This window comes from Fukomys damarensis, unplaced genomic scaffold, assembly GCF_012274545.1.
Source record: "Fukomys damarensis isolate Sample0158 unplaced genomic scaffold, DMR_v1.0_HiC HiC_scaffold_15, whole genome shotgun sequence".
NCBI classification, from domain to species: domain Eukaryota; kingdom Metazoa; phylum Chordata; class Mammalia; order Rodentia; family Bathyergidae; genus Fukomys; species Fukomys damarensis.
Window position 1 is genome coordinate 47,828,414 of NW_022900927.1, and position 24,719 is coordinate 47,853,132.

General features: G+C 32.3%; 1 protein-coding gene across 1 annotated transcript in view; it reads left to right on the top strand.

Annotated features, from left to right (window-relative positions):
* The window catches only part of Lrriq1 (leucine rich repeats and IQ motif containing 1), a 189,352-nt gene that overhangs the window by 140,677 nt on the left and 23,956 nt on the right, over window positions 1-24,719 (top strand). Inside the window, exons 18-19 of the mRNA XM_019205450.2 lie at window positions 16,287-16,419; window positions 17,842-17,902. Of these exons, the coding sequence (XP_019060995.1) occupies window positions 16,287-16,419; window positions 17,842-17,902 (194 nt within the window). The remainder of the gene's footprint in view (window positions 1-16,286; window positions 16,420-17,841; window positions 17,903-24,719) is intronic.

Below are 24,719 nucleotides of genomic sequence, written 5' to 3' on the forward strand. Positions count from 1 at the left end.
ATATATATATGATTGTGTCTTTACAAGACCCCTGAGAGAAAATATAATCATTCTCCTTTGGAGGAGTATGAAACTGAAATAATTACCAGAACCTACCTGTTTCTGACTCCAAAGCCAACAGTGTTTGAACTTTACTAAGAAGCTGTATTTTCCCATGAAATTGTCTTAAGTGCTGTGTTTCTGAATATGGAAATGAATGACATTTTATAATGTCTTTAATATACGAAATGTAATAAATAATACAGAACTTATTTTTCTCATGTGGATAACTTTTGGAAAATAATGGATAATTGTGAAATACAATTTCCGTATTTGGTCTCATAGAAATTTATAAATTTTCACTAAACCTATTCAGATATTAAATTATGGGAATGACAAAGCACAATAAACATTCTAGCCATAGGAAATTATGTATGAATTGGTTAAAAACCACAGTTTTCCATAACTTTTTTTCCAATAGTAAGTACTTTCTGATGAATTTTTTTCACACATTTTGGAGTATAAGTAAATATGTGACTAAAGCATATGTCTTATCAATGCTTACTAAGAAACAAAATAATTTTTAGCTGCATGTGTTTCTCTGTTGCAAAATTATTTTTAAAAACAACATGTTTTAGTTGGGGATTTAGCTCAGTGGTTCCGCTGCCTGCTTCACAAGTGCAAGGACCTGAGTTCGATCCCTGGTACCAAAAAAAAAAGAAAGAAAGAAAGAAGAAAACAACATGGTTTTGACCCCTAAAGATAGCAGTTAGTCTCCTTTCATCTTCTCATTTGACACTTAAATGTGTTTTTGCTTTAGTTTTTTGTTTGATTTTTCAAATTAGGAAAACCATTTTGCAAGAGAAAAAAAAAATTATAATTGAACATGAAGATCATACATTAACTCGATATGCAGATTTACTATAGGCTGAATTATAATAGAAGGAATAAGTAGGTTATTTAATTTATATTCAAAGTTGTTATCATACGGTGGTGTTGAGATGTAGTTCTCCATGGGCGTCACGTTTCTGAACCACTTGAAGGAGTGATACCAACTGTTGTGTAGCTCCAGACTACCTTTGCAAAAAAACTCCCAGTCCAAACAACCTGAGAGATACAGTGTCTCCTCAGAATCAAAGGGCAAATTTGTTTGTTACACAGTATAGTACAGTTGTTTTCCTCCAGTACAAAGAGCAATTTTGTGTAAAGCCAATTATAAAAGATTTGAACCCCCCCTAAATTCTTAAACTGTGACACAAAACCAACAAATGCATGGTTTCTACCAGTGTTTCACTTCACCTTTGTTGAAATTGAAGGACAGTAGGGACCAACACAGATTTACCGCAGCTCATGTTTCTGACTATGCTGTGATGAAAGCCCTTTGCCCAATTTAGGAATACTTTGTCTTCTCCTTTCATTCATAAAAGTGAATTATCTTCTACTTGAAAGTAGGATAAATTTCGGACATTTAGAGTTTTTAATATTGAAAAAAATCTTTAATTTTGCAACACATGTGTCAATAATAAATGTATGTAGCTGTCTAATGAGTCATCCTTACTTTGTGGGCTCTTTATGTTTGTTGCTGTCGTTGGATATTTATTCACTTATATATTTTATGGGCTATTTTATGAGCTTATGCAGAAATGCTTCCTTCCTTTTGATCAACTCCTAACTATGGGTGTAAAATTGCCATAAACTACTTATTGACTATATTAATTTAAAAATAGTATTAAAAATACTATTTTAGAATTATAATAAGATTTCAAATTTATTTCATGGGGGCTATGACTTTAAGACAAGCATTATGTAAATTAGAACAAAACTCATCCCTGGAAACATGCCATTTTCTATAGCAGAGAGAAAGTGTTGGAATACACAAACCTTTGCTCAAAAATCAAAATCATGTTTTTCAATGAGTTTATTTTCCAGCAACAAGAATGAAATAATAGTCTATTATTATAATACTAAATAGTATAATCTGAACAATACTAAAATGATTTAATATATTTCTTTCACAGAATAGCAAGGCATGTATTATTACCCTTTTACAGTTAAAAATTAAAATGGGAACAGTCAATTTTTTTATTTCTTTGTCCAGTTCTTTACTTACCACATGTTAAATTTGGAGCATCCATAAAAGATGGACAACATTTTAATGATATATTATTTTCAATGTGGTGAATTATTAGAAGTGTATCCCAGTTTTCATTTTTCAACATGGAGAGAGAATAATATTTCAGTTGTATATTACCTCTTGATGTTATCAAAGATGCTCATAGTAAATACTTAAAAGGAAAGCAAAGGTTAAAAAAAAGTGAAACTAAAAGTACTGAGATACTTCTTGCAAAGAAAGGTTGTAAGTGTTTTAAGATACAACAGAGAAAAATGAAAAGAAAAAAGCTAAAATAGTTGGAAGTCTGAAAAAAACATATAGCACTTCCATTTTGAAAACATAAAGCAAACTACCTGCTGAAACACAAATGCAGAATATAATTTATAAGAGAATCTTAACATGTAGATTTATTCTAACAACTCTAATATGCTAGCACATCCATATACCTAGAAGAATTGCAACTGTACAGTTTCTGTTAAATGCCTCTTAATTTATAAGAAAATAGGCACCGTGATTAATAGTTAACACAAAAAATTAATATTACAAAAGTATACATATACATCAAATTTAAATATTAAAGCTATTAGGCACAGATTATAAGACATATACGCAAACTCACTTACGAATAAAAGCTGTCTTAGAAATATCTGTAGGTGATGGAAGATTTGAGAAAAGCTGAATATAAGTTTTAGAGATATGAAACAAAATAATTGAAATTAAAATCTAATTATAAATCAGATATGGTTGTTCAAACCAGTAATCCCGGTTACTTGGGAAGTTAAGCATGGGAGGATTATGAGTTTGAGGCCAGACTGAGCAATACAATGACACTTTGTCTTTAAAAAAAAAAGAAACACAATATGTGGGTATAATGGCAGTTAGGACACCACTGAAGAAATAATGAATTTGGAAATAATGTAGGAAAAAAAAACCACTGAACACAATGCAAAAAATATAAAAAGATGAAAAATATGAGAGAAAGTTAAGATAAATTAAATTATGTCTAAGTGAAGTTCTACATGGAGAAGCAAGAAAGAATGAAGCAAAGACAATACCTAATAAGATAATAATTGAAACTTTGCTGAACTGGATGAAAGACACCAATCTATAGATCCAGGACATTGAGTGAATCATAAGAAGGATAATTTTTAGAATAATTCCATAGCCAATATATCAACAATACTTCAAGTGTTTTTAAAGCCCTTTACAGGGAGTTTCATCATAGTAAAACTGCATTCAACAAAAAAAAGATAATCTTAAAGTAATGAAAAAAGAATAGACAGATGTCTTCAAATAATTTGCAGTTAGACTGAGTAGATACCTTAAAAGCAACAAAGAGTGGAAGATTGTTAATAATCTGAAATTTATATGAATAATAGAAGATTACAGCAAGACTAGCATTCTATATAAAGAAAATTTCAAGATAAGAACCAAGTATAAACATAAATTTCTTCTAGATAATGCTTATTAAAGACAAATTTAAATTGACTTTTTAGCAAAAAAAGTCCCAGATGAAAGATCCAGAATATCAGAAGATAAAAAGTTTATATAGAAGAAAATATGTTAGTAAAATGCAACAAATTAATAAACTGAACAATAATTACAATGTCTTTTGAAATCATGCATAGGTAAAATACAAAGAAATACTGATATTAAGTCAGAATGGAGCTAAATTGATTTAAAATATTCTATGATTCTTCTGTAAAAGAAAAAAATTGTTAGTTGTAGATTCTGTGAATTTATATTCTGATTTCTATGGTTGAAATGTAAATGAATAGGTCCAAACAATATAACTTTGATACTAGGAGAAAGAAAACAGTGGAAAAATCTTCAGTACAATATCGGGTGGGGGGGAGAGCATATAAGAGGTAATTGAAATATATGGTGAATGTTTACATTTTCAAAACATTATAGTAAAAGACACATTGGCAAGAATGATAGGATAAATACGTTCAAAGCGAGGGGAAACAATATTAAGTATTTTGAGGAAAATTTATGGCAGTGTTGAAAGTTAAACATACCCATTGTGTTAGGATTCCTTAACTGTGACAAAAATACCTGAAAAATCGTCTTCAGGGAGGATTTATTTTAGCTCACAGTTTCAGAAGTTTCACTCTGGCCATGTTATTTTTGGGCCTGTGGCAATGAATTACATTATAGTAGAAGAATGGAGCAGCAGAGGAAACCCATTCACTGAATGGTGGCCAGGAGGCAGGAGAAGCAAGGTCTCATTATCCCCAGGAGCCTCTCTCCAGGTACGTGGCATCACTTAAAGTTTCTACCACATCATCCACAAAGTGTCCAGGGTTGTGAATGAAGCCTTTACCATAACAGGCCTTTGGAGAACACATCCAAATTATGGCATTAGGATTTACATGACATTTTAAAGGCTAAAGAACCTACTTAGTGACTAAAGGGTTTTATAGATTTTTAAAGAGATAAGCAAATTCAAAAGATAAAATAGATTGAAATAAGAAAGTCTTTGTAAATAGAGAAGGGTGAAGGGGGTGAAGGGAGGGCAGGGAAATGGGGAAAAACTAAGAACCAAGATATATCATGAAAAGGTTTAAGATCCCAGTGATAAATGTAACTGTATTGTTTGTTTTAACTGTACCAATAAGCTTAATGGCGGGGGGGAGAAAGTACATAAAAATACACTGACCACCCCCCAAAAATGCTCACAAAATACAAATTAAGGAGGAAAAAGCATTAGAGAACATTATTCCAAAATAATAAAATATTTGACTTGCCAGAAAGATACACCTTTAATTTTTATTATGCAATATCAAAACTAATATGATGAAAGTTAAAGATATACCTTGAAGAAGTAGTATTTTCTAAAAACATACTGAGAAATTTCTACTATCATTTATTTTAATAATTTGTAGAATATAAATTCAAAGTAACGGAAAGGATATTTTTGGTAAACCAGTTTAATAGAATTCCCCTAAGGGTCATACATAGGACATTTAGCAAACATTAAATGCCTGTCATTCTTGTGCACATAGAAGTGTAAATACCAAGTAGTTTGTCTGGTGTGAAAGCTAAAAGTGTAAATAAGATCCAAATTGTATAACTGGTAAGGTGAAATAGGAAGAAAAGGGCTAAAGGTGTAGGAGAAGTGGGAAGGGTAGGGAAAAGGAAATACGGGAAAAGAAAAAAATATGAGAAAAGGAAAAAATGGAAACAAAGTCTTTGTAAATAGGGGAGGGTGTGGGGTGAAGGGAGGGCAGGGACAAGGGGAAACAATGAGAACCAGGATCTGTCCGGTAAAGGTACAGGATCCCAGTGATGAATGGAACTGCACTGTACACCTAAAATGTACCAGTAAAGTCAATGAGAAAAAATCCTAAATATTTATTAAATTTGGAAAAAGCTGGCTTTAGATCAGATCTCAACAATTTCCTAAGAATTAAAATCTTGCGTAGTTCATAAATCAATAACACTAATTTAATAAGAAAACTCATTTTATTAAAAATTAAATGTTTAAAAATCATGGTAGCAAATCCGGGCATGGTGGAGTACACCTGTAATCCCAGTACTCTGGAGGCTGAGGCAGGAGGATTGCTGCGAGTTCGAGACCAGGCTGGGCTACATAGTGAGTTCCAGGTCAGTCTCAACTACATAGTGAGACCAACAAAAAAAAAAAAAAAAAAAAAAAAAAAAAAAAAAAAAAGTAGCAGAAGTTGATGATTTTTTTAGACGATTAAACAATAACAGAACATTACATACTATAAAAACAATAGTTAATGGAATAGAAAAATATATAGTCCAATGGACTGAAAATACTAACAAATGCATTCGCTCCAGGTATGTTTGATCATGAAAATTAAAGAGAAAACACAAGCATCCAATAACAGAAATAGAAAATGGTGAATGATAGCTAATGCAGAGTTTCAATCTACAGTAAGACAGAAATAACTTTATGGCAAAGCATTTGAAAATTTGGAAGACATGAAATAAATTCCTGCAAAACTATAACTTAACCTTAAACCTGATCACATGGGTAAGCAGGCAGAAAGAAAAGAAATGTTGCAACCTATAGTAATATCTTTCAATTAAATACTAAAGAATATACCAGGCAAAAGATGTGTAATGCCTGATAGATGTAGTCATAAAACATTATTGAAAATATTAACAAAAAGCTTTAAGTATACTTATGAATTGAAAGACTAAATTTCAAAGATTTAAAGTTTTCCCACATTAACTTATGGTTACAATACAGTCTCAAATTACAATAGATATTTAAGAAGTTGACAATCAGAATCAGAATTCTGTATGGAAAACCAGAATACAAATATAGCCAAAACAGTTTCAAGAAGATGAATAAAGCAGAACTTGGCCATGGGGATTTAGCTCAGTGGTTCCCTGCCTGCCTCGCAAGTGCAAGGGCCCTAGTTTGATCCCTGGTACCAAGGAAGGAAGGAGACAGAGAGAGAGAGAGAGAGAGAGAGAGAGAGAGAGAGAGAGAACTTGCCATATAAAACACTGCAATTTCTTTTGTAATTGTTCAGCAACAATGGAATGAACAAAATGTCGAGTCATTCATATAATGCCGTAGAGCACAGCAATAAAAAATTATACTCAACGAAAGGGATAAATCTCAGTATTGATACTGAATAAATGAAGACAAAATAATAACGAAATAACTATCCTATTTATGTACAGCTCAAAATCAAATAAAACTGCATTGTATTGCTTAAGTGTCTAGGAGGTAAAAGTTATAAAAATAATCAAGAAAATGAAGATTATAAAACTTGAGTGTAGTGGTTTTACTAAACAGAAGTAATTTTTCAGTAGGATTTCTGATGAGGTAATGTTCTATATGTGAAATGATCAGAGGTCTCATGGAATATTTGTGATCTTTCTTTTATACTATAATTATAATTGCATATTATACTTTATATAAACTTTAAAATTCTTTATACTTTATAATATATTCATGGAATTAAATATCCATACTATAGGAAATCTTTTATATGTGTTTTATATCACACAATAAAATTAAAATGATTAGAAAGATTTTCCATAAATCATTATATCCTACATAATAGTTTAAAGCTTAATTTTTTTTTTTTTTTGTACTGAAGATCAAACTCGGGTCCTTGTGCTTGCAAGGCAGCCACCAGAACCACTGAGCTAAATCCCCGGCCCTAAAAATGATTTTGTAAGGACATCACAATGCCTCTATTGACTTCTTTATCTGCTAGCTCAAATGTAAGGCAGGAGTGCTTTTAGCTGTCGCTGAATTAAAAATGAAATCTATAAAAAGAAAGACCTGATTCATCTATAAGAAAGTCCTGCATCATGAAAGATTACTTTTCTTAAAAAACTATAATTAAAATTAAATTTTATTTTTATCAACTATCCATTATAAAAAATCTCTTAACTATTCACAGCCTCTAAAATTATGATGGAAAACTACTTTGTACTTATTGCTTTTTAAAATTTCAGCGATATTTTAATATCGCTGAAATTTTATATGAAATTTTCTCTGTAACAAAATAACTTCAGTTTGACAAATGTAAAGTTACCATATGCAAAAATAAAATAAGTAAACATAATGGAAAATGCATTATGAAATGTAGTTATACATTCTATGGCTATTTGTCATATTTATGTAAAAATTGGGATTACAGTGCTACCAAGGGGTATTTGAATAATTTAAGCTTTTATGATTAATTAATACAATACTTCTTATTGGATACTTTTGAAGTAAAAGTATTATAAGAAATTAAACCAATTATCTGAGTCTCAGCTAAATCAGTACACATGAATGAGTAAATCATAGTTGCTCTGTTATCAAAGACAATTCAGGAACCTGAATCCTAAAACTGTACAAAAAAATAGATGGTAATAATATTATGTTGTCACTATGACCATACTTTCTGAAAACCAACCAATTCACATCATCATTCTCCAAAATTTTATTCGGTAGGCCCTGGTTTCGATGACCTCCCATATTAACACTCCCTGAGGGAGTCTAGGTTAGATAGAAGACTATTTTCCAAGGATAATTAAATTGAAAGGGTGAAACGGGAAAGAATCATGTCAATGGAACCTCCTTCATGGTTATTACTAAGAAATTCCTAAAAATTATTTAGGATAACTTAAAATCAGTTACGTCTGTATGCCCCTCATCTCTTAGAAATTGGTGTTTCATTATAAAAGACACACTAAAATCCTTATATGTCATAAAACAAACTAAACTTTTTAGAAACAATTCTGTTATAGGGGCCGGGGATTTAGCTCAGCGGTTCAGTGGCCTGCCTTGCAAGCGCAAGGACCCGAGTAAATTATTTAGGATAACTTAAAATCAGTTACGTCTGTATGCCCCTCATCTCTTAGAAATTGGTGTTTCATTATAAAAGACACACTAAAATCCTTATATGTCATAAAACAAACTAAACTTTTTAGAAACAATTCTGTTATAGGGGCCGGGGATTTAGCTCAGCGGTTCAGTGGCCTGCCTTGCAAGCGCAAGGACCCGAGTTCAATACCCTGTACAAAAACCCCGAAAGCTGTTTCTAGTGATAAACCCTTTAATATTTCCATCCTTCTAGTGAACGCTTTAAGTTACATTGGGTTTAGAGACTCATATAGGTAGCCTCACCTCCAGGCTAGGTAAGGCTTGGCCTGTACCAGTAGAGATTGCCTTAAGGCCAAGGATTATGGAATTATTTCATTTTCTTGAAAAACATCAACAATATGGCTATCGCTATTAAATTGTCCCTATATATTAGGCACCATATATATTCATTTTATATTCATTTCAAGAGGAAAAAGCTAAGGCACAGATAAGATAAATAATTTGTGCAACTTTAACACAGCTTATAAATGCAGCAGTCAACTTATTATGTTCAAGTTATTTACTAAGAATATATTAATATGAATGAAGTATAGCCCTACTTTTTTAAAGCAAACTAATTTTTCTTATAATCGGTTTCCCACATCACACATCAGAGCTCCTTCTAATAGAAAATAAAAGTGGTGTGCCACATTCAAGGGAACCAATAGACAACAATTTAAAATCCTGTGGCTTCTAGGTAGTTCTGTTGACACTTTAATTAGTATCACCTGTACTTGGAAACGAATAAATAATATGTTACACAGGATCAATATCATTGGTTTTTCCTCTTGCCTCACAATACAGCTAGCTCTGATCCTGTCATTTAAAACATTTATATTTGTTCACCATGGATTTTTGCATTAATTTTGATTTTAAATATTATAGTAAAATATTATTTATCCTCATGGCTATTTTGACACTCCCTTACATTTTTTTCTGGGTGCAAGTATATCACTTATGCCACTCACTAATCCCATCCCTGGTGACAGCAAACAAGGAGACACAATGTATGCTCATTTATGTGTTACTTGAGCAATTTAGGATTTTTTCTAAGTTATGTGCCTGTAACAGAAGAAACTAAAGGACTATCCATTATATAATATTTGATATTACACTCCAAAACTACTTTTGAGGAGATACAGCTTAATTAAACAATACAAATGTCAAAACATACTCCCTATCTGGTGTACATATGCCTAAATTGAATACAGAGTGCTTATTTAACTCAGTTAATAAGCACTATCACATCCTCTTTGTTAAAGGATTGTCCCATTATCCCAGAGGGATTCATTTCAATCTAACAATTTTATAATTTCAAAAAATAGTCTTGAAAAAATCTCAATCTTTTGAAACATACAATGTAGTAAGTCACTTTTATTTGTCGTTGATTTTGTAAAAGTCATTCATACTCCTTATGCATTATCCTGCCCTCCAAAGAGACCAATTTTGAAAATTAATTCAAATGTCAGAAACTAGAAAGTATCTTTCATTCCCGTACTTTTTTTTTTTTGGACTCTGTGCCCCAAAATATAGTGGAAAAATGTAAGGAGTGATTAATACCACTGTTATCCTTTGGCCTTACATATAGCTTTGGCTCTGTTCCCAAATTTTTTTGTTTTAAAATATTTGTAGCAACAATTCTCTTCTTTATTCATGAAGTCATTTCTTTAGTGATCAATTACATATATATTTAAATATATTTTTAAAGAATAAGGATGTTGCTTGTCACACGCAAATAGCTCTCAGAGACTTATTGGTTTCATTCCAGTACTGTCAACTTTCCAACAGCAGGCTGGATTGGTTAAGGAAGAACCATAAACAGCCTATCAACAAGTATTTATACAGATGTTAATGAAATTAAAATTCTCTTAGTGTAGTATTTAGGCCAAATTCCAAGTTTAGTTCTTTATTTGTGAGGTATGATGCAATAGCTTCTTTTAATAAACACATACAGAGCACTTATACTTTATAATGTAATTAAATGTTTAGTATTTCCAGCATAAGACATATTGCATTTGCCATTTACAAAAGTTACCCAAAAATAGTTTCCATCACTTGAAGAAGCATTTTACTCAGCTAGTGCCATGTCTTTCAAAAGCTTTTGGTAAGGAAATTAACTCATCTCTATCCATGAACTCAAGTATATTTGAAAATTATATTATCAAGGAAAACCATTAGGGAAAAAATAGTCATGGGAAATTTGCCATATATACTAAAACTATAAATACTTAGCTTGTTTTTGTGTGCCCTAAATGATAATTGAATCTTAATCTCCCTCAGTATAGAATATTATGCTATATTTAAAGTTTAGAAAATTGTTTTATTGGAAGCATATGGATTTAATTTTATTTTGCTTTTCATGAAGAAAAGAATAATATTTCCATTAATATAAAAAGCACTTCATTTCTTCCTGAGAACTTCTTAAAGTGACTGTGCTTTCTTCTAGGATTGTGGCCCCGTGTTACCATTTTATAAAAGGGCAAGTTTTTTGGTTCTGCTTTAGTTTGCTGTCTTTGTCATTTTTTATGCCAATCTAATTCTGATGTTTAAAGTTGAAATTCCTATTATAATAATTAAATTCATAGTCTTTCCATGTGTTATCCTATGTACTACAGAGTTTTGTCTTCATCCTAAAATCCTTTTCATTCATTCTACTTTTCTGAAGAAATGAAGAACATTGGTAAATTGCAATAATATTTCCTTTATTCCACCAATATTTGTTGGGCATTATACCATTACTTACCATTCAAAAAGCATAGAAGGCAAAGCCAACACACATGTAGGGAAATATGTAGTAAATGCTGTCATGCTGTCTTTATAGGATCCTCTGGGATGAGAGGCCCTTCACTAATTTCAGTAAGCAGTGTCCTGCTGGGAGGTCAGGAAATTTACCCCCCAAGAATGTAATTTTGGAAGTAAAAACTGAAAACCTAAAACAGCACTATCATTGGTTAAGTGGAGAATGCCAGATGGAAAGGTATATGAAGAAAAATTGTATGGGCAAAAGGGATCATGTGAGTAAAGATAATATGTCCAGGGGCATGAGGTAGGACCTTAACAGACGCATTTTAAGATGTAAACCAAGACCCGCACGGCATGCAAAAAAACTTCGAACTTAATCAAGAGCAGCAAAAAACCAAGAGTTTCATCTATTGGTTTGAGGAATCTGTGGGACACACAGGCTTTGGGTACTTGTATAAAAAGAAGAAACAAATGATGATTGGAGAATTTGAAAGGAAATCATCATATAGGGCCAGTGCTGCCTAAGAATGAGAAAGGGCCAAATTAGAACTCCAGAGATGAATCCTAAGATGAATCCTAAGAAAAGATGACAAGGGATTAGAAGCTCTTGAAAGATATTGTAGAGTTTGGCCAAAGGACTGGAGAAAAACAAGAACATAGTGAAATATAACCTAGAGGAAACAAGCCTTTCAGTAAGGAACAAATGGACAACAGTGTGTAATATGGTGGAGGAAATCAATAGCATAGTAACTTCAAAAAGCCTTAAATTTTGGGGGCTGGGGATTTAGTTCAGTGGTTCGGAGGCCTGCCTTGCAAGCGCAAGGACCCGAGTTCGATCCCCAGTACCAAAAAAAAACAAAAAAAAGCCTTAAATTTTTAACAGTATGGTGATTTTATGGACATTGTCCCAGTGAAATAGTATCAGGAAGAAGTTAAATTTTGCTGAGGTCTAAAGCATAAGTGACAAGTGAGATTGTTCAAGAAACTTACTTGATGAGAGCGGGAAAGAGAAGAGTAAAAAGCATTTTTGACAGGTACTGAAAATCCAGAAGACAAATGAACACTAAGGGCGATAGATTCCAGATTACATGGAATAATAAGAGATCTACAGCATGCTTGAAGATGTTGAATTTAGGAGAAGGGATATCTCTTGTAAGAGATAATAAAGGTGCCGTTGCACACATTACCATACACAAGCCTGTTTATTGCTCTTCAAAGTGAAGCCTGAAGTATCATGGTTGAGGCGTGATAGAAAAGAGAAACCAGATTAGTGGGATACCCAGAAAGACTAGATATATCTTTTGCTATTGATTCCATTGACTACAGAATGCCTGTTCTGGGTAACTAAACAATTCAGGTGAAAAAAAAAACCAACCAATTTTAACAAGATGTTAATAGTAAAGGCAATTTAGTGTTCTGAAGTCCAGCTAGGAATATGGAATATGATCGGGAAAGTAAAATAGAAGTTAATGAAAGCTAGTGCTTTACTTGGCTAGCCCTGTGAGATAGAAAACTAAGTCTATCTGGTCAGCTATCATCAGATGCCAGCACATTGCCAGACATACGTTACAGGCTCTGAGATACTTTTAGATGTGGAAACATCGGCATCTAAAGATTCTGCAAAATGAAGCTGAAAGGAAACACTCGGAATTGAGATGTGTTAAGTACACATCCAGCTCCCTACCTGGAACGTGAACATTATATATTACAAACATTTTTTTTAAAAAGACCAAGAGGTGAGGAAAGGGTGGAAGGAGGGAAGGAAAAAGGGGTGTAAATAAAGAATTAAGAATTAATATGTGTTGTGTATTTGTACCAACGCTCCACAAGGAGTGTAAGCATTATGTACTACAAACAAGTACTTCTGAAAAAAAAAATTTGGAGTTCAAACCCAGTGTCTTAAAGAACTGAAGAGAGGAATTCTGAGACAGAGGAAATACCTTATATGATGACATTCAACAAAGAAATCAAGAAAAATAGAGAACAAATGTTTTTGAATAAAACAATTTTAGGCTTTCTTAGTAAGTACAATTTCAATTTGGCAAAATCAGATTGTAGTAAATCAAGGGGGAATGGAAGGTGAGGGAATAGGGAATTAAATTACTTCTGCCATAAAAGATGAAATTTTGGGAAGGTGTAGAATTTGTCCCTGAAATCTTACAACTCATGCAGTGTATTGTAACGGGAAATACAAACTTGTAAAGGCAAATGTTGTAGAGTTCAGAAGATATTTAGCAAATATACAAATGTGCATACATGGAGAACAAGAAGAATTACCCCTTTTCAGAGTACAATAGAAACTAAAATCAGCTAAAGACAAAAAGGAAAACTTTGCACCATTAATAACAAAGAATTTGTGAATGGTCAGTTTAAAAAGTGAAGGAAAATACCTGTATGTAGTAGTTAATTGGAGAGAATGAAAAAGATTGTTCCCAATGTATAACCCAAAATAAATGATAGCATAGACTACTTTACTAGCAGGAAAGACATACAGTAAAGCTAGAATTAGATAATATTAGTGTTAATTTATTAACATCTTTAAAATTTTTAACATATCAGCATTAAACCACAACTCTAACAAATGAACAGCCTAATTCAGGTTGTGGTCGATTAGGAACCTTTTACAAACTATTTGTGAATACACATTGTACCAAATTTCTTAAAATGTAAAACTTCTAGATATAGTATCTTCAATTACATATTTAAAATGGATTAAGATGATCACTAATTTATTGTGTTAAAAAGTATTAATCACCACAATTATGTTTAAGATGAAATTTCTATTAAATATAATGCATTTTTTTAACATGAACTGAAAAGATATAAAGAATACATGTAGTTATAATGCGAACTCAAAACAAAACAAGTTTATGAAAAAGAACTATAAAAGCATTCCTTAAAATGTTTTTGAGTGGCTGTATTTGAATAGTGGAATCTTTGCAGATTTCGTTTCCTTTGAATTTTTAATTTCTGAATTGCTTATAATGGGAATGTACTGTATGATTAATACAATTTTAATAGTTCATTTAAATAGTCCAGGTTACTTACAAAGATGCTAAAAGAAGGACTTTAGCATTTTTCAAAGATAATCTTACTTTCGACTTCTCAGCAATGAGTTTGACCTTGAAATGGTTTGTCTGGGACAGAATCATTTCCTTCAAGCATTCACACCGTATATTTTTAATTACATCTACCTTCACTCTGTGCTTGTTCTGTTTCTTACACTGAGATCTTGTCAATATACTAATCTGTGATTTAGGGAGAAAACTGTTATTGAGAGCTGGACCCGTGCCATGAAATCTCTTCTTTTCACTCACAAATTGTTTAGAACCTTGGCTGAGTTCTGATGTAAAACTACTTAGGTTTTAGGAAGTGTTGTAGAGTCGAAGAAAGCGTTCCAAAATGAGTGCTTTAAAAGTGACTCTTGTAAGTGTGTATCACTGTTTTAAAAAAACAGAAAGCCAAGAGTCATTTTTATTTTAACTGACGGTACACTTGTTAGGGATGGATTTTCTACATGGTAGCCTCAGTGGATCATCAGAGTCAGAGTCTTGCTATTTTCTGTTGAGTTCAACATATATTCTGGTCAACTAAAAAATGTGGAAGAAGTGAATCTAGGACTCTGCAGAGGAGGGACTTGATCCTGTGCGATAACTGAATGTGGCAACTCCAAATCTTCCCTTCCAGCATGTAGCAGTTTTTATATACTTATGAGGCCATTTGTCAGAACCATGCTGATCATGGATTTAGTGGTCAGATCAGATATGTAAAGCAATTGTTTCTCTGTCTTTTAATTGTTCCTCTGTATCAACTATAGAAGAGCTGGCGAAAGCTCAGCATGCAAGGATTGTGGCCACTTTTGAAACAAGGTGGTATAAAAATGAAGTGGAATTTAGAGTTTAGAAAAACACAGTGTTTTAGCTTTTCTGAGAATTGACTTCAACATCTCTGAATTGAAAACTAGCCATTTTATTAATTATGGGAAAAGATTGTTTTAGGTGTATTATTCTCAACATGTTCACAATGGCATGTTTAACTTGGTGTATACGTAGAAGTGCATCTGTGCACATTCACTATGCATTCAAAATATGCTTTATAACATGCTTCATTTTCCTCAAATAATTGGAAAACATGCTGACTTCCTGAAAACATCTATAATGAGATAATGTTCCGAACAAAGAGGCTAATATTTAAAAATCAGGTTTTGAACCATTTTTATGAGTTTAACTACCATGAGTTACTTTTCAAGAGGTATTTCCCTATGATGTACAATTAAGCAGGCCTACAGAGTTAACAGATCTCCATGGTCATGGAGCCAAGAAAGAAGGCTCTAAAGCATATGGTCCTCAGTGGGACTCTGAAATGAGTGGCATTAATTATAGCACCAATATCTATCTGCTGGAGATTTCTTTTATAATCATATAGGTGCGTGTATAAAAATTTTTCTTATTTGAATTTAAGGCTTGAATTTTTCTTTTCCATTTTCAAAAATAGTTTAGTAATTTTTGTATTTGTTAACCTTTTATTCTTACCTGTTATAACTTCTCATATTCATCTTTATTTTTATGCTTTCCCTAGCCTTGAAATATAGATTTCTTTGAAACCTGATAAACTATATTGCTAGCTTAAAATGTTACGTTGGCTTAGGCAAACCAAGCTCAATTTTATATACAGTGAAAATCCTGTTTCAAATATTCTCAATATAATCTATAATTCCTACATATGGATAAGGTTGATGTAAGAACAATTAGATTTGAAAAGAAGACTAAAAGGACTTGACAGCAAACAAATATTCTTTTTATATTAGAATTTAATTGTCGAATAAATGCAACCTACTTTTGAATTAAAAATTAAAGCACAAATCTTTAAGACGGTGTTTTCATAAAACATTTCCTTCATTTTTTTTAAGATAGATGGGTTTGAAACTCAAGCAGGAAAAATATTTCATTTTTAAGTGAGTGAAACTTTTTCTTACAGATGATTTAGTCACCGTGAATTGGTCAGTAATTTCTTCATCCTTGTGATGAAATTGTTACCCTTAACTGAACTGGGAGGCCAGAATTTATTTCCTTCAATAACAAACTTTCCATATGTCTTCCTCAGGTAAGGAAGAAGACTTAATCTACAAAGACACCTCTGCCAATGAGAAATTGGAACGGAGTAAAGCTTATACATACCAGTGGCTTCACACACAGGTTGAGGTTCATAAAACAACTAGTTCCAGAAATATGACAAGGTGAGGTCATTTCCTTTAAATTAGATTTTTGTATTGTAAACACATCTTGAAAAGTGAAACCTAGGTTAATTGTGCTAACACAAACATGACTTTATAGCCAAGGGCCAATGCACCATGATACTAGGTTATAAACAGGCCTTTCATATAAAATAGATTTAATCGCTGCTTATATATTTTGCCATAAAATAATTAGAAAGAACTCGATTCTGTAATGCTTAACACCAATAGTTAACCCACACAAATTATTCTACATTAGAGCATGAAACATGAAAGTACGGTATACAAATGTTTCTAAATGCTATATATTGTTGATTATATTTTATTTGTGTTATCATTTATAAACGTGGCAGTTAAAACTATAATTTTGCTCTTCATAATAACATATATGAATTGAACTTCCATATATGATGATATACATCCATTCAGTTCTTTTCAAAATATAGAATTTATATAAAACCATAAATCAAAATAAAATTAAGACATTTTATAATTTAAATTGTGTCATGTTTTTTGTGAACATAAGGAAGAATAAAGCCCTGAATATTTGAGCAATTTTATTTTCAGGTCTTTAATGGAAATGTTTTATATTGGTACCAATCAATTTAACTTAATTCTTAGACTAGCATCCTTGTAAATGTAAATAAATGGAACAGAATCCATCACTTAACATTCATATTAGCCAAATATAAGAGCATTAGTATAACTACAGTATACAGAAAATTAGAAGCAAGATATTTCAAGGTAAATTTTAGATATGCTTCAATTTTTAGCAATATCACTAATAAATGATCTGTATTTAAGTATATGAAACGTTAAGCATTTAGTCATTTGATTTTTGTTTTGAAATATAACTTCTAAAAACAATTATAAGAAAAATTGTGCAAGTACTTCTGTCAATGTTACTTCATTAGAAGCATGAGTCTAATGCATTAGATATACTAGAATATACTTTTTATATCCTTTTTTTTCATTACTGGGGATAGAATGTGGGCTCTTGTGCTTGTGAGGCAGGTGGCAAAACCACTGAGCTAAATCCCCAGCCCATAAATATCCCAGAATGGTTATAAAGGTAGGAAGCTTTGCCTTTGTCAAAAGACAACTGAAGTTTAGTAAATAAATAAATGTATACAAAACATTTACATTTTTATAACATCGACTATTACTATTCATATTTTCAAATTCTTGTCATTTGATATGTTTTTATTTGGCAAAGAAGGGCAGTACTAACGTCATGCAGAAATTGGAATTTCAAAGTACAGAAAAATGCAAATTGGTATTTATCTTTGCATAGACTTAATTTAACAAGACTATTATTTCCTTTTTATAAATGATGATATTGCCCAGATTTTTCACTTGGGAATTTTTTTCATATCTTCCAATACATTTATATTATAATATATTTCTGTCTTTGTCACTATGCAGGAATCACTTCTTGCCTGACTTAGATCCAGATGTACTTAATGGTAGAAGAGTTCAACTTGTGGTAAGAAATGTGTTCAAAGTTATAGAAAAAATGTTACAGACACCAGTGCTCAACAAATGATACTTTAAATATGCTCATAATTAATTTAAACTATGAAAATACCTCAACTATATCTACTTGGGAGAGACTTAAAAACACCATGTTAAAATTATAACAGGTTTTCTTGATTTATAAATTTATAATATGACATTGCTTCAAAATATTAATTTTATTTGACACGTAAAAATAGCATTGTACCGTTTTGAAATTAATCTGGATGGAAGTTGCTTAATGAATTTATTGAAAATGTTGAAAAAGTAGAATTTACAGACTCGAGGAAAATAGTAAGGCATCCTCACACAGAAAATCATATAAGAAATTGTGAGTTTAATGACTCTAAGTATTCTAGATTCAATTAACACTCCAAAGGGAAATAACTGGACTCAATTCTAAACCTTAGACAATAAAACTGTATATGCATTGCTGCATTTGGTGGTATCAATTGCTATTAGAAGGAGGACTATATAAGCCAAGACAATAGCCAATATATGAACCAGAAAAAAATAAATCCCACAAAATGAGAAACTTGTTCCTCTGAGCAGTGACAAGTGTGTAGACTCTTTGGCAAGTAAAAATGGATGACTCAGGTGACTCTGATTTTATAACATCTTCTATATATACCAAACAACTAGTAACCCTTTGCTCAGCCTCTACATTTACTAAGGAAATTTATTAGTATTTAGTTTTCCATTTAAAATTTCAAACAAAGATAGTGTAATTTTTGCAGAAATGCATAATATGTTGTCTAGTGCAGTTATATAATTTCTATGAACAATTTGTTCAACAAGTTTTCCAGAAGGAGGAACAAAATAGCGTAAAAGCTAGCTAAAATTTACATATTTATAAAAACATAGAATATGTACAGATTCCAAATAAGATTTCATCAAATATCTTCTTGCAATTTAACACAGATCCCTCTGGGAGAGTATCATGCAGATTTCCCAAGGAGATATGGTATTTCCGGCTATTAGCACCATACATGTTATTGACAACACTAAAGCACAGATTGGTCAGTGCTCCATTTAGAGCAACAATGGAGAAAAAAATGTACCAAGGAATGCCATGATAAAAGAAATATTTAATTATTACACATCTGAACATGTATTAGATTATTGTTGAAAATGGTTCTACAAGATTAATCCTGTGCCACTAATCCTTTTTTTATACCCCTCTATATTCCACTGTATACAGATATGTAACAATAATAAATGCTCTTTTTTGGTATTGAAAAGGTATGCATAAGTGAACACAAAAGCGAGGCAAATTGGAGTGGAGCAGAAATACACGGGTGTTTTTATCCTGCAGGTAGTCAGGTGAAGAGATTGGTGACTTAGGTCAAGAGGACACTGGGCTGACTGAAGGCCTTGAATGGTGTGCTGCAGAGGACTAGGGAGTCACCTGTGCCAGGGGATGAGAGACCGATGAGTTCCCAATTGGGACCATGCCACAACTAAGAGAAAAATCAGAACAAGTGGCTGCAACTGTTGCTTCAATATAGGAACCTTGACAGTATATAAATTACACCTAAAAGAAAAGGAAAAGAAAATTATGAAACGAAAGTGACCAAATGTTCTAAAGATTTAGAGAGATATACAAATTCATCACCTATTCTAGAAATTTTTTTTAAAAATCATTTAAATGTAGGCCTAGACTTGATACAATAAGAGAATATTAGTGAATTCTAAGATTACCTACAAAGGAACAGCCATTGTGTTGGCAGTGGACTTCATATAAAAAATACAGCAGATTATTTCTTAATAGGGATGAGTATAAATATCGGTAAAAAAGTTCTTCCCTAAATTTTGACAATGAGGACAGAATAAACCATAATCAAGTATTTAAAACCTCAATTTTGAAGAAGCTAGAAAAATACATCTCTTTCTTCTTAGCAAGAGCCAAGTATCCAACAGGACAGGCAGGAATAAGAAAAAAGAAAACCCCCCAAAATTATTTTTATCACATTAAAAATCAGGAAGCATGCCAAAAGTAAAACAGTTGTTTTGTTAATTAAATTACATGTATTCAGAAAAACTCGAGGATTTTCCAGAAGAGATTCATATTCAGGTTCTCCAAGAAATATACTCTGAGATCTTGAAACTCAAGGGCAGAAAATTTATGGAGGGAAGCTTTCAGGAACAGTTTCTGCAGGAAATGAAAGATACTTGGTTGTGGTAGCAAATAACTGTAATTCCAGTACTCTAGGAGGCTGAAGTGGGAGGATCACAAATTGTAGACCACTCTGGGTTTCACTTACTGAAACCTTGTATTAAAATTAAAAAAAAAATTAAAAGTCTGAGGATGTAGCTCCGTGTGAAGGCCCAGGCTTCAATCCCTGGTAGAGGAGGGGAAAAGCAGGATTTAACAGCAAGAGAAAGTGACTCTCAGTGTAGCTATAGCAAAGGAAGTAAGCTCTGTGGTTGACATAGCTTGGGGTGAGAGAACCAGGCTTCTCTGCTCCTGGCCTTTGGACAAGACAGTTCTCTTAGCTAACACAATTTCCATACCGTGGTTCAACTGAGACACAGCAGGCATAAACTTTCTTAACAAATGCAAGTTTTTTACTCAATCGTTAAATTTGACCTGGGCAGGGTATGGTAGCATTAAATTGCCCATTCATGAATACAGCAACCCACTATATAAAATATATCAATGGAGACAGACATGGTGGGATGTGTCTGCAATCCCAGATCTCTGAGAGGCCCTGCTGGAGGATCACAAGTTGAAGCCTAGCCTTGCCAAATTACTTAATGAGAGCCTATCTCAAAATATTTTTTAAAAAGTAAATGGCTGGACATATAGCTCAGTATGATGGCCTTGGATTCAATCCCCAGTACCACAAAATAGAAACGTTCCCAAATGTATAAATTAAAAGTAATCCTAACCGATATCACAGCTGATTTGGGGGGAGAACCTGAAAAATCTCTCAGAAGTGGGCTTTGACACATAAAAACCTGAGGAAAAATGTGTGTGTGTGTGTGTGTGTGTGTGTGTGTGTGTGTGTGTGTAAGGAAAAAGAAGAGCAACTTTTATACAAAGGCTTAGTACAAAGCTAAAGCGAATTTTATTGTACTGTCACAGGCTTTCATGAAGAAAGTTCCTAATGAGGTCAGGAGCAGACCTATGACTGTATTAGAATGCATTCTGTAATAAGGTGGTAAAAGCTCCTCTACAATAGTGGAGAGAATTTAGATGGGTTTAGAAGCATTGGAAAAAACAAACAAACAAACAAAAAAAAACAGATAAGACAAAAATGAAGGAGGCTGGGAATTTGGCTCAGTGGTTCCGCCGGCTGCTTTGCAAGCACAAGGTCCAGACTTCGATCCCTGGTACCAAACAAAAGAGAAAGATGCAAGGGAAAAAATGAGAACCAAGACCTTTCATGTAAAGGTACAAGATCCCAATAATGAATGTAACTGTACTATATGCCTAAAATGTACCAATAAACTCAATTAAAAAAAAGAAAAAAGAAGGATGTCTTTGCAACTTAGCAGTAAATAAAATCCTTTTAAATGATATACTACATCAAATAATATGGCAAAAATCAGTTGAATTGATGTCAAATCAAAGATTCCTTTCCACAGAGGTTTTTATAGAAAAGGTTAATATACATATAACAGACATGAACAAACTATTTTCAGTGCCTGAAATTAACTAGAGTTTAATAACTAAATATAAAATTACCTCTTGCAAATAATTGATTTCAAGTCAAGTAAACCAACAAGTACATTAGAAAAGGAATATAAATGGGCTGTTCACAGAAATGATTCCCAAACGGATAAACATGTATGAAAGATGCTTAGTTTCCAGACGAGAGAGTGTAAATAAGAACAAGAAGTCTCAATACTTTACTCATCTGAATGGTACGCATTAGAAAACAGCAATGCAAAGTGCTCTCAACAACATGGAAATATTTATTCGCAATTGCTGAAGATGGGGGCTATTCTAGTTACTCTGAAAAGATGCTGAACATCATTAGCAATTAGAGAATAACTGATATGAGAATAAATAGTGGTACATGCCTACAATGGATGTTAAACAAACAGGAATAGAAAATACTAAGTACAAAGACTTCCATGGACCTTAAGAATATTATGCTGAGAAAAAGTAGTGAATCTCAAAATGTTCTATGCTATATGATTCCATTCACCTCACACAGTCTCAAAATCACAGTTATAGTGACAGAGAACATCAGTGGTGACCATGGATATGTGCAGAGCTAGTATAGCTATAAAGGGTATTAAGGAATTTCTTTAGAAATATGAAACCATTGATTCTATGAAACTCTACCTTGATTCTAGTGGTATTTTTACGAGTCATACATATAATAAAAATCTCATAAAACTATAAATGCAAAATTTTAGTCAATGTAAAAACAGGTGAAATCCTAAGAAAGTTTTTAGTTTAGTAATAATATTATCCCCAGTATTAATGTCCTAATTTTGCTAATCATACTTTCCTCATGTAAAATTTTGTTGTAGGGGCAAGCTGAGTATATTCAGTATTGTAACAGTATTGGTTTAAAAAGTTTGGTAACTTTTTTCAGTTTTCTTACTAGTATGTGTTTTTTAGTAAGTAATGATTACATTCCTCCTGGGGAACTGATACATGTACACAAAACACCTTAATTTATTTTTTTGTAATTTCCATGGGAAAGTTAAGTTCTAAAATTTCAAAATAAAAAGTTTGACAGTAATTGAACTTCATGTTTAAGATCTGTGCATTTCACTGCATGTAAATTTTATCTGTATATCTTTAAAAAAATAATTATCTTTCTACTCATATATTTTGTAGAATGAGGCCTCTGCCTTATTCTGAATAAGAAAAGAAATTTGTGCAATGCTGATGGTGTATTACGAATGGAAGGATATGCATAACTTATCTCTGCAAATTCAGTTAAAAGAGTTTTAAATCACTCATCTGTCTAGAAATAGTACAAATGATTATGTGGTATATTTATAGAATATAATGACTTTGTTATAATTTGCAAATTATTGAAACAGTTAAGAGAAATTAGATCTCACAGTTGGAAGGTACCATGAAAAAAGCAAGTTGCAGAAAGAAAGATACCATTTGTCTTAATTTTACAAATAATAGTTATCAGTTAAGTGCAGTGACGCATTACTTTCTTGATTTTTTTTATCAGTACATACTTGCAGTTTATAATGAGTATATTTATCTTGGGTCATTTGTACTTGTGCGTAACACATCTTATTTCTTTTTTATTCCCTTCCATTTCCATCCCTCCATGCTCCCTCTTAACTCTTAGTCCCATTCCCATTTGCCAAATCTCTTATTTCCATTTTTTTCTTAAATTTTCTCTTCTTTAAATCCCATTTTTGCCTCCCCCCATCTCTTATTTCCCTTCCCATTTGGAAAAGATCTCCCTACTTCCTTCTGTCTATCTTTTATTTTGCTATTTGTTTATACTTTCTTTGTGTCATATAAAGAAACCATTCAATATTTCAATGTTTGTGTTGGATTTCACTTAACCTTATGGTCTCAATTCTGTGAAATATCATTGATTAACTGTATGGATATCTTAGAATACATTTCCAAAAACTTACATGGCATCTCTGTCCTGATCTATTAATGATATATATGCAAGACATGGATAAAAAGTGATATATAAATCTGATGATAGCATAACATGACACTGTTCTACAGTGAGCTTTTGTAAGTAGAGGTAGTACACACTGAATAACAAATGTGCAGCAGAGCAAATATATAAGCCACCAAATTATCAGACTTTTATGGTTTTCAAGTACATGTACTGTCTATAATTTTATGTTACAATTGTATACAACTGACTGTTGAGTACATTTGTTCAGATCGACATCACCACTAATATAGAAGTAAATGCGATGTGCTACGAAGTTACCATAGCAATGACCTCACTATGCAGTAAAGACATTTCAGCTCCATTGTAATCTTATGGGATCACTCTTATATTTAATCTGCTGTTGAATGAGACACTGTTTTGATGAGTAGGAATATACTCCAAAAATTTAGTACATGTGTGTAGAAAATTGCAAGGTAACTTATGCCTTCATCTTTATAACACTTGATTTCTCTTTTTAAAAAAACAGATCTTGGTAACAATACATTCATATTTATGTGTTTTTCGTTGTTGTTGTTTTTTGTTTGTTTGTTTGTTTGTACCAGGGATCAAACTCAGGATCTTGTGTTTGCAGGGCAGGCACTGTGCCGCTGAGCTAAATCCCTGGCCCTTCATACTTGTTTCTAAACAGTGCTCTTTAACATATGTTTACTTCTAAAAGTACAAAATAATAAAATAATAATTCATTAAAATTGTATGAAAATGGGGCCAGGGATTTAGCTCTGTGGTGCCACCACCTGCCTTGCAAGCACAAGTTCCTGAGTTCAATCCCCTGTACTAAGAAAAAAAAAAAAATAGCAAACAAAACTGTATGAAAAGAACAGAAGGAAAAACTGCTTGTTTTTTATTAATAGAGATAATCTTTATTATTATTATTATTTTAGACAGAAGGTCACTTGTTGTTTTGTGCTGGCCTTGAACTCACTATGTAGTCCAGGCTGTCTCGAACTCTCAGCAATCCTCCTGTCTCAGCCTCCTGAGTCCTGGGATTGCAGTCATCTGCCACCATTCTCAGTTTGAGCAATAATCTTTATGTTTAGTTAAATTTCCAGTCTAACAGATGAATCAGAATCCAAATACTTAAAAAGTCCTTTTCCAAATGTCATGCTCCTTATTTTATTCAGAAATACAAGGGATCCGTCACACTCATGACTTCTCTAT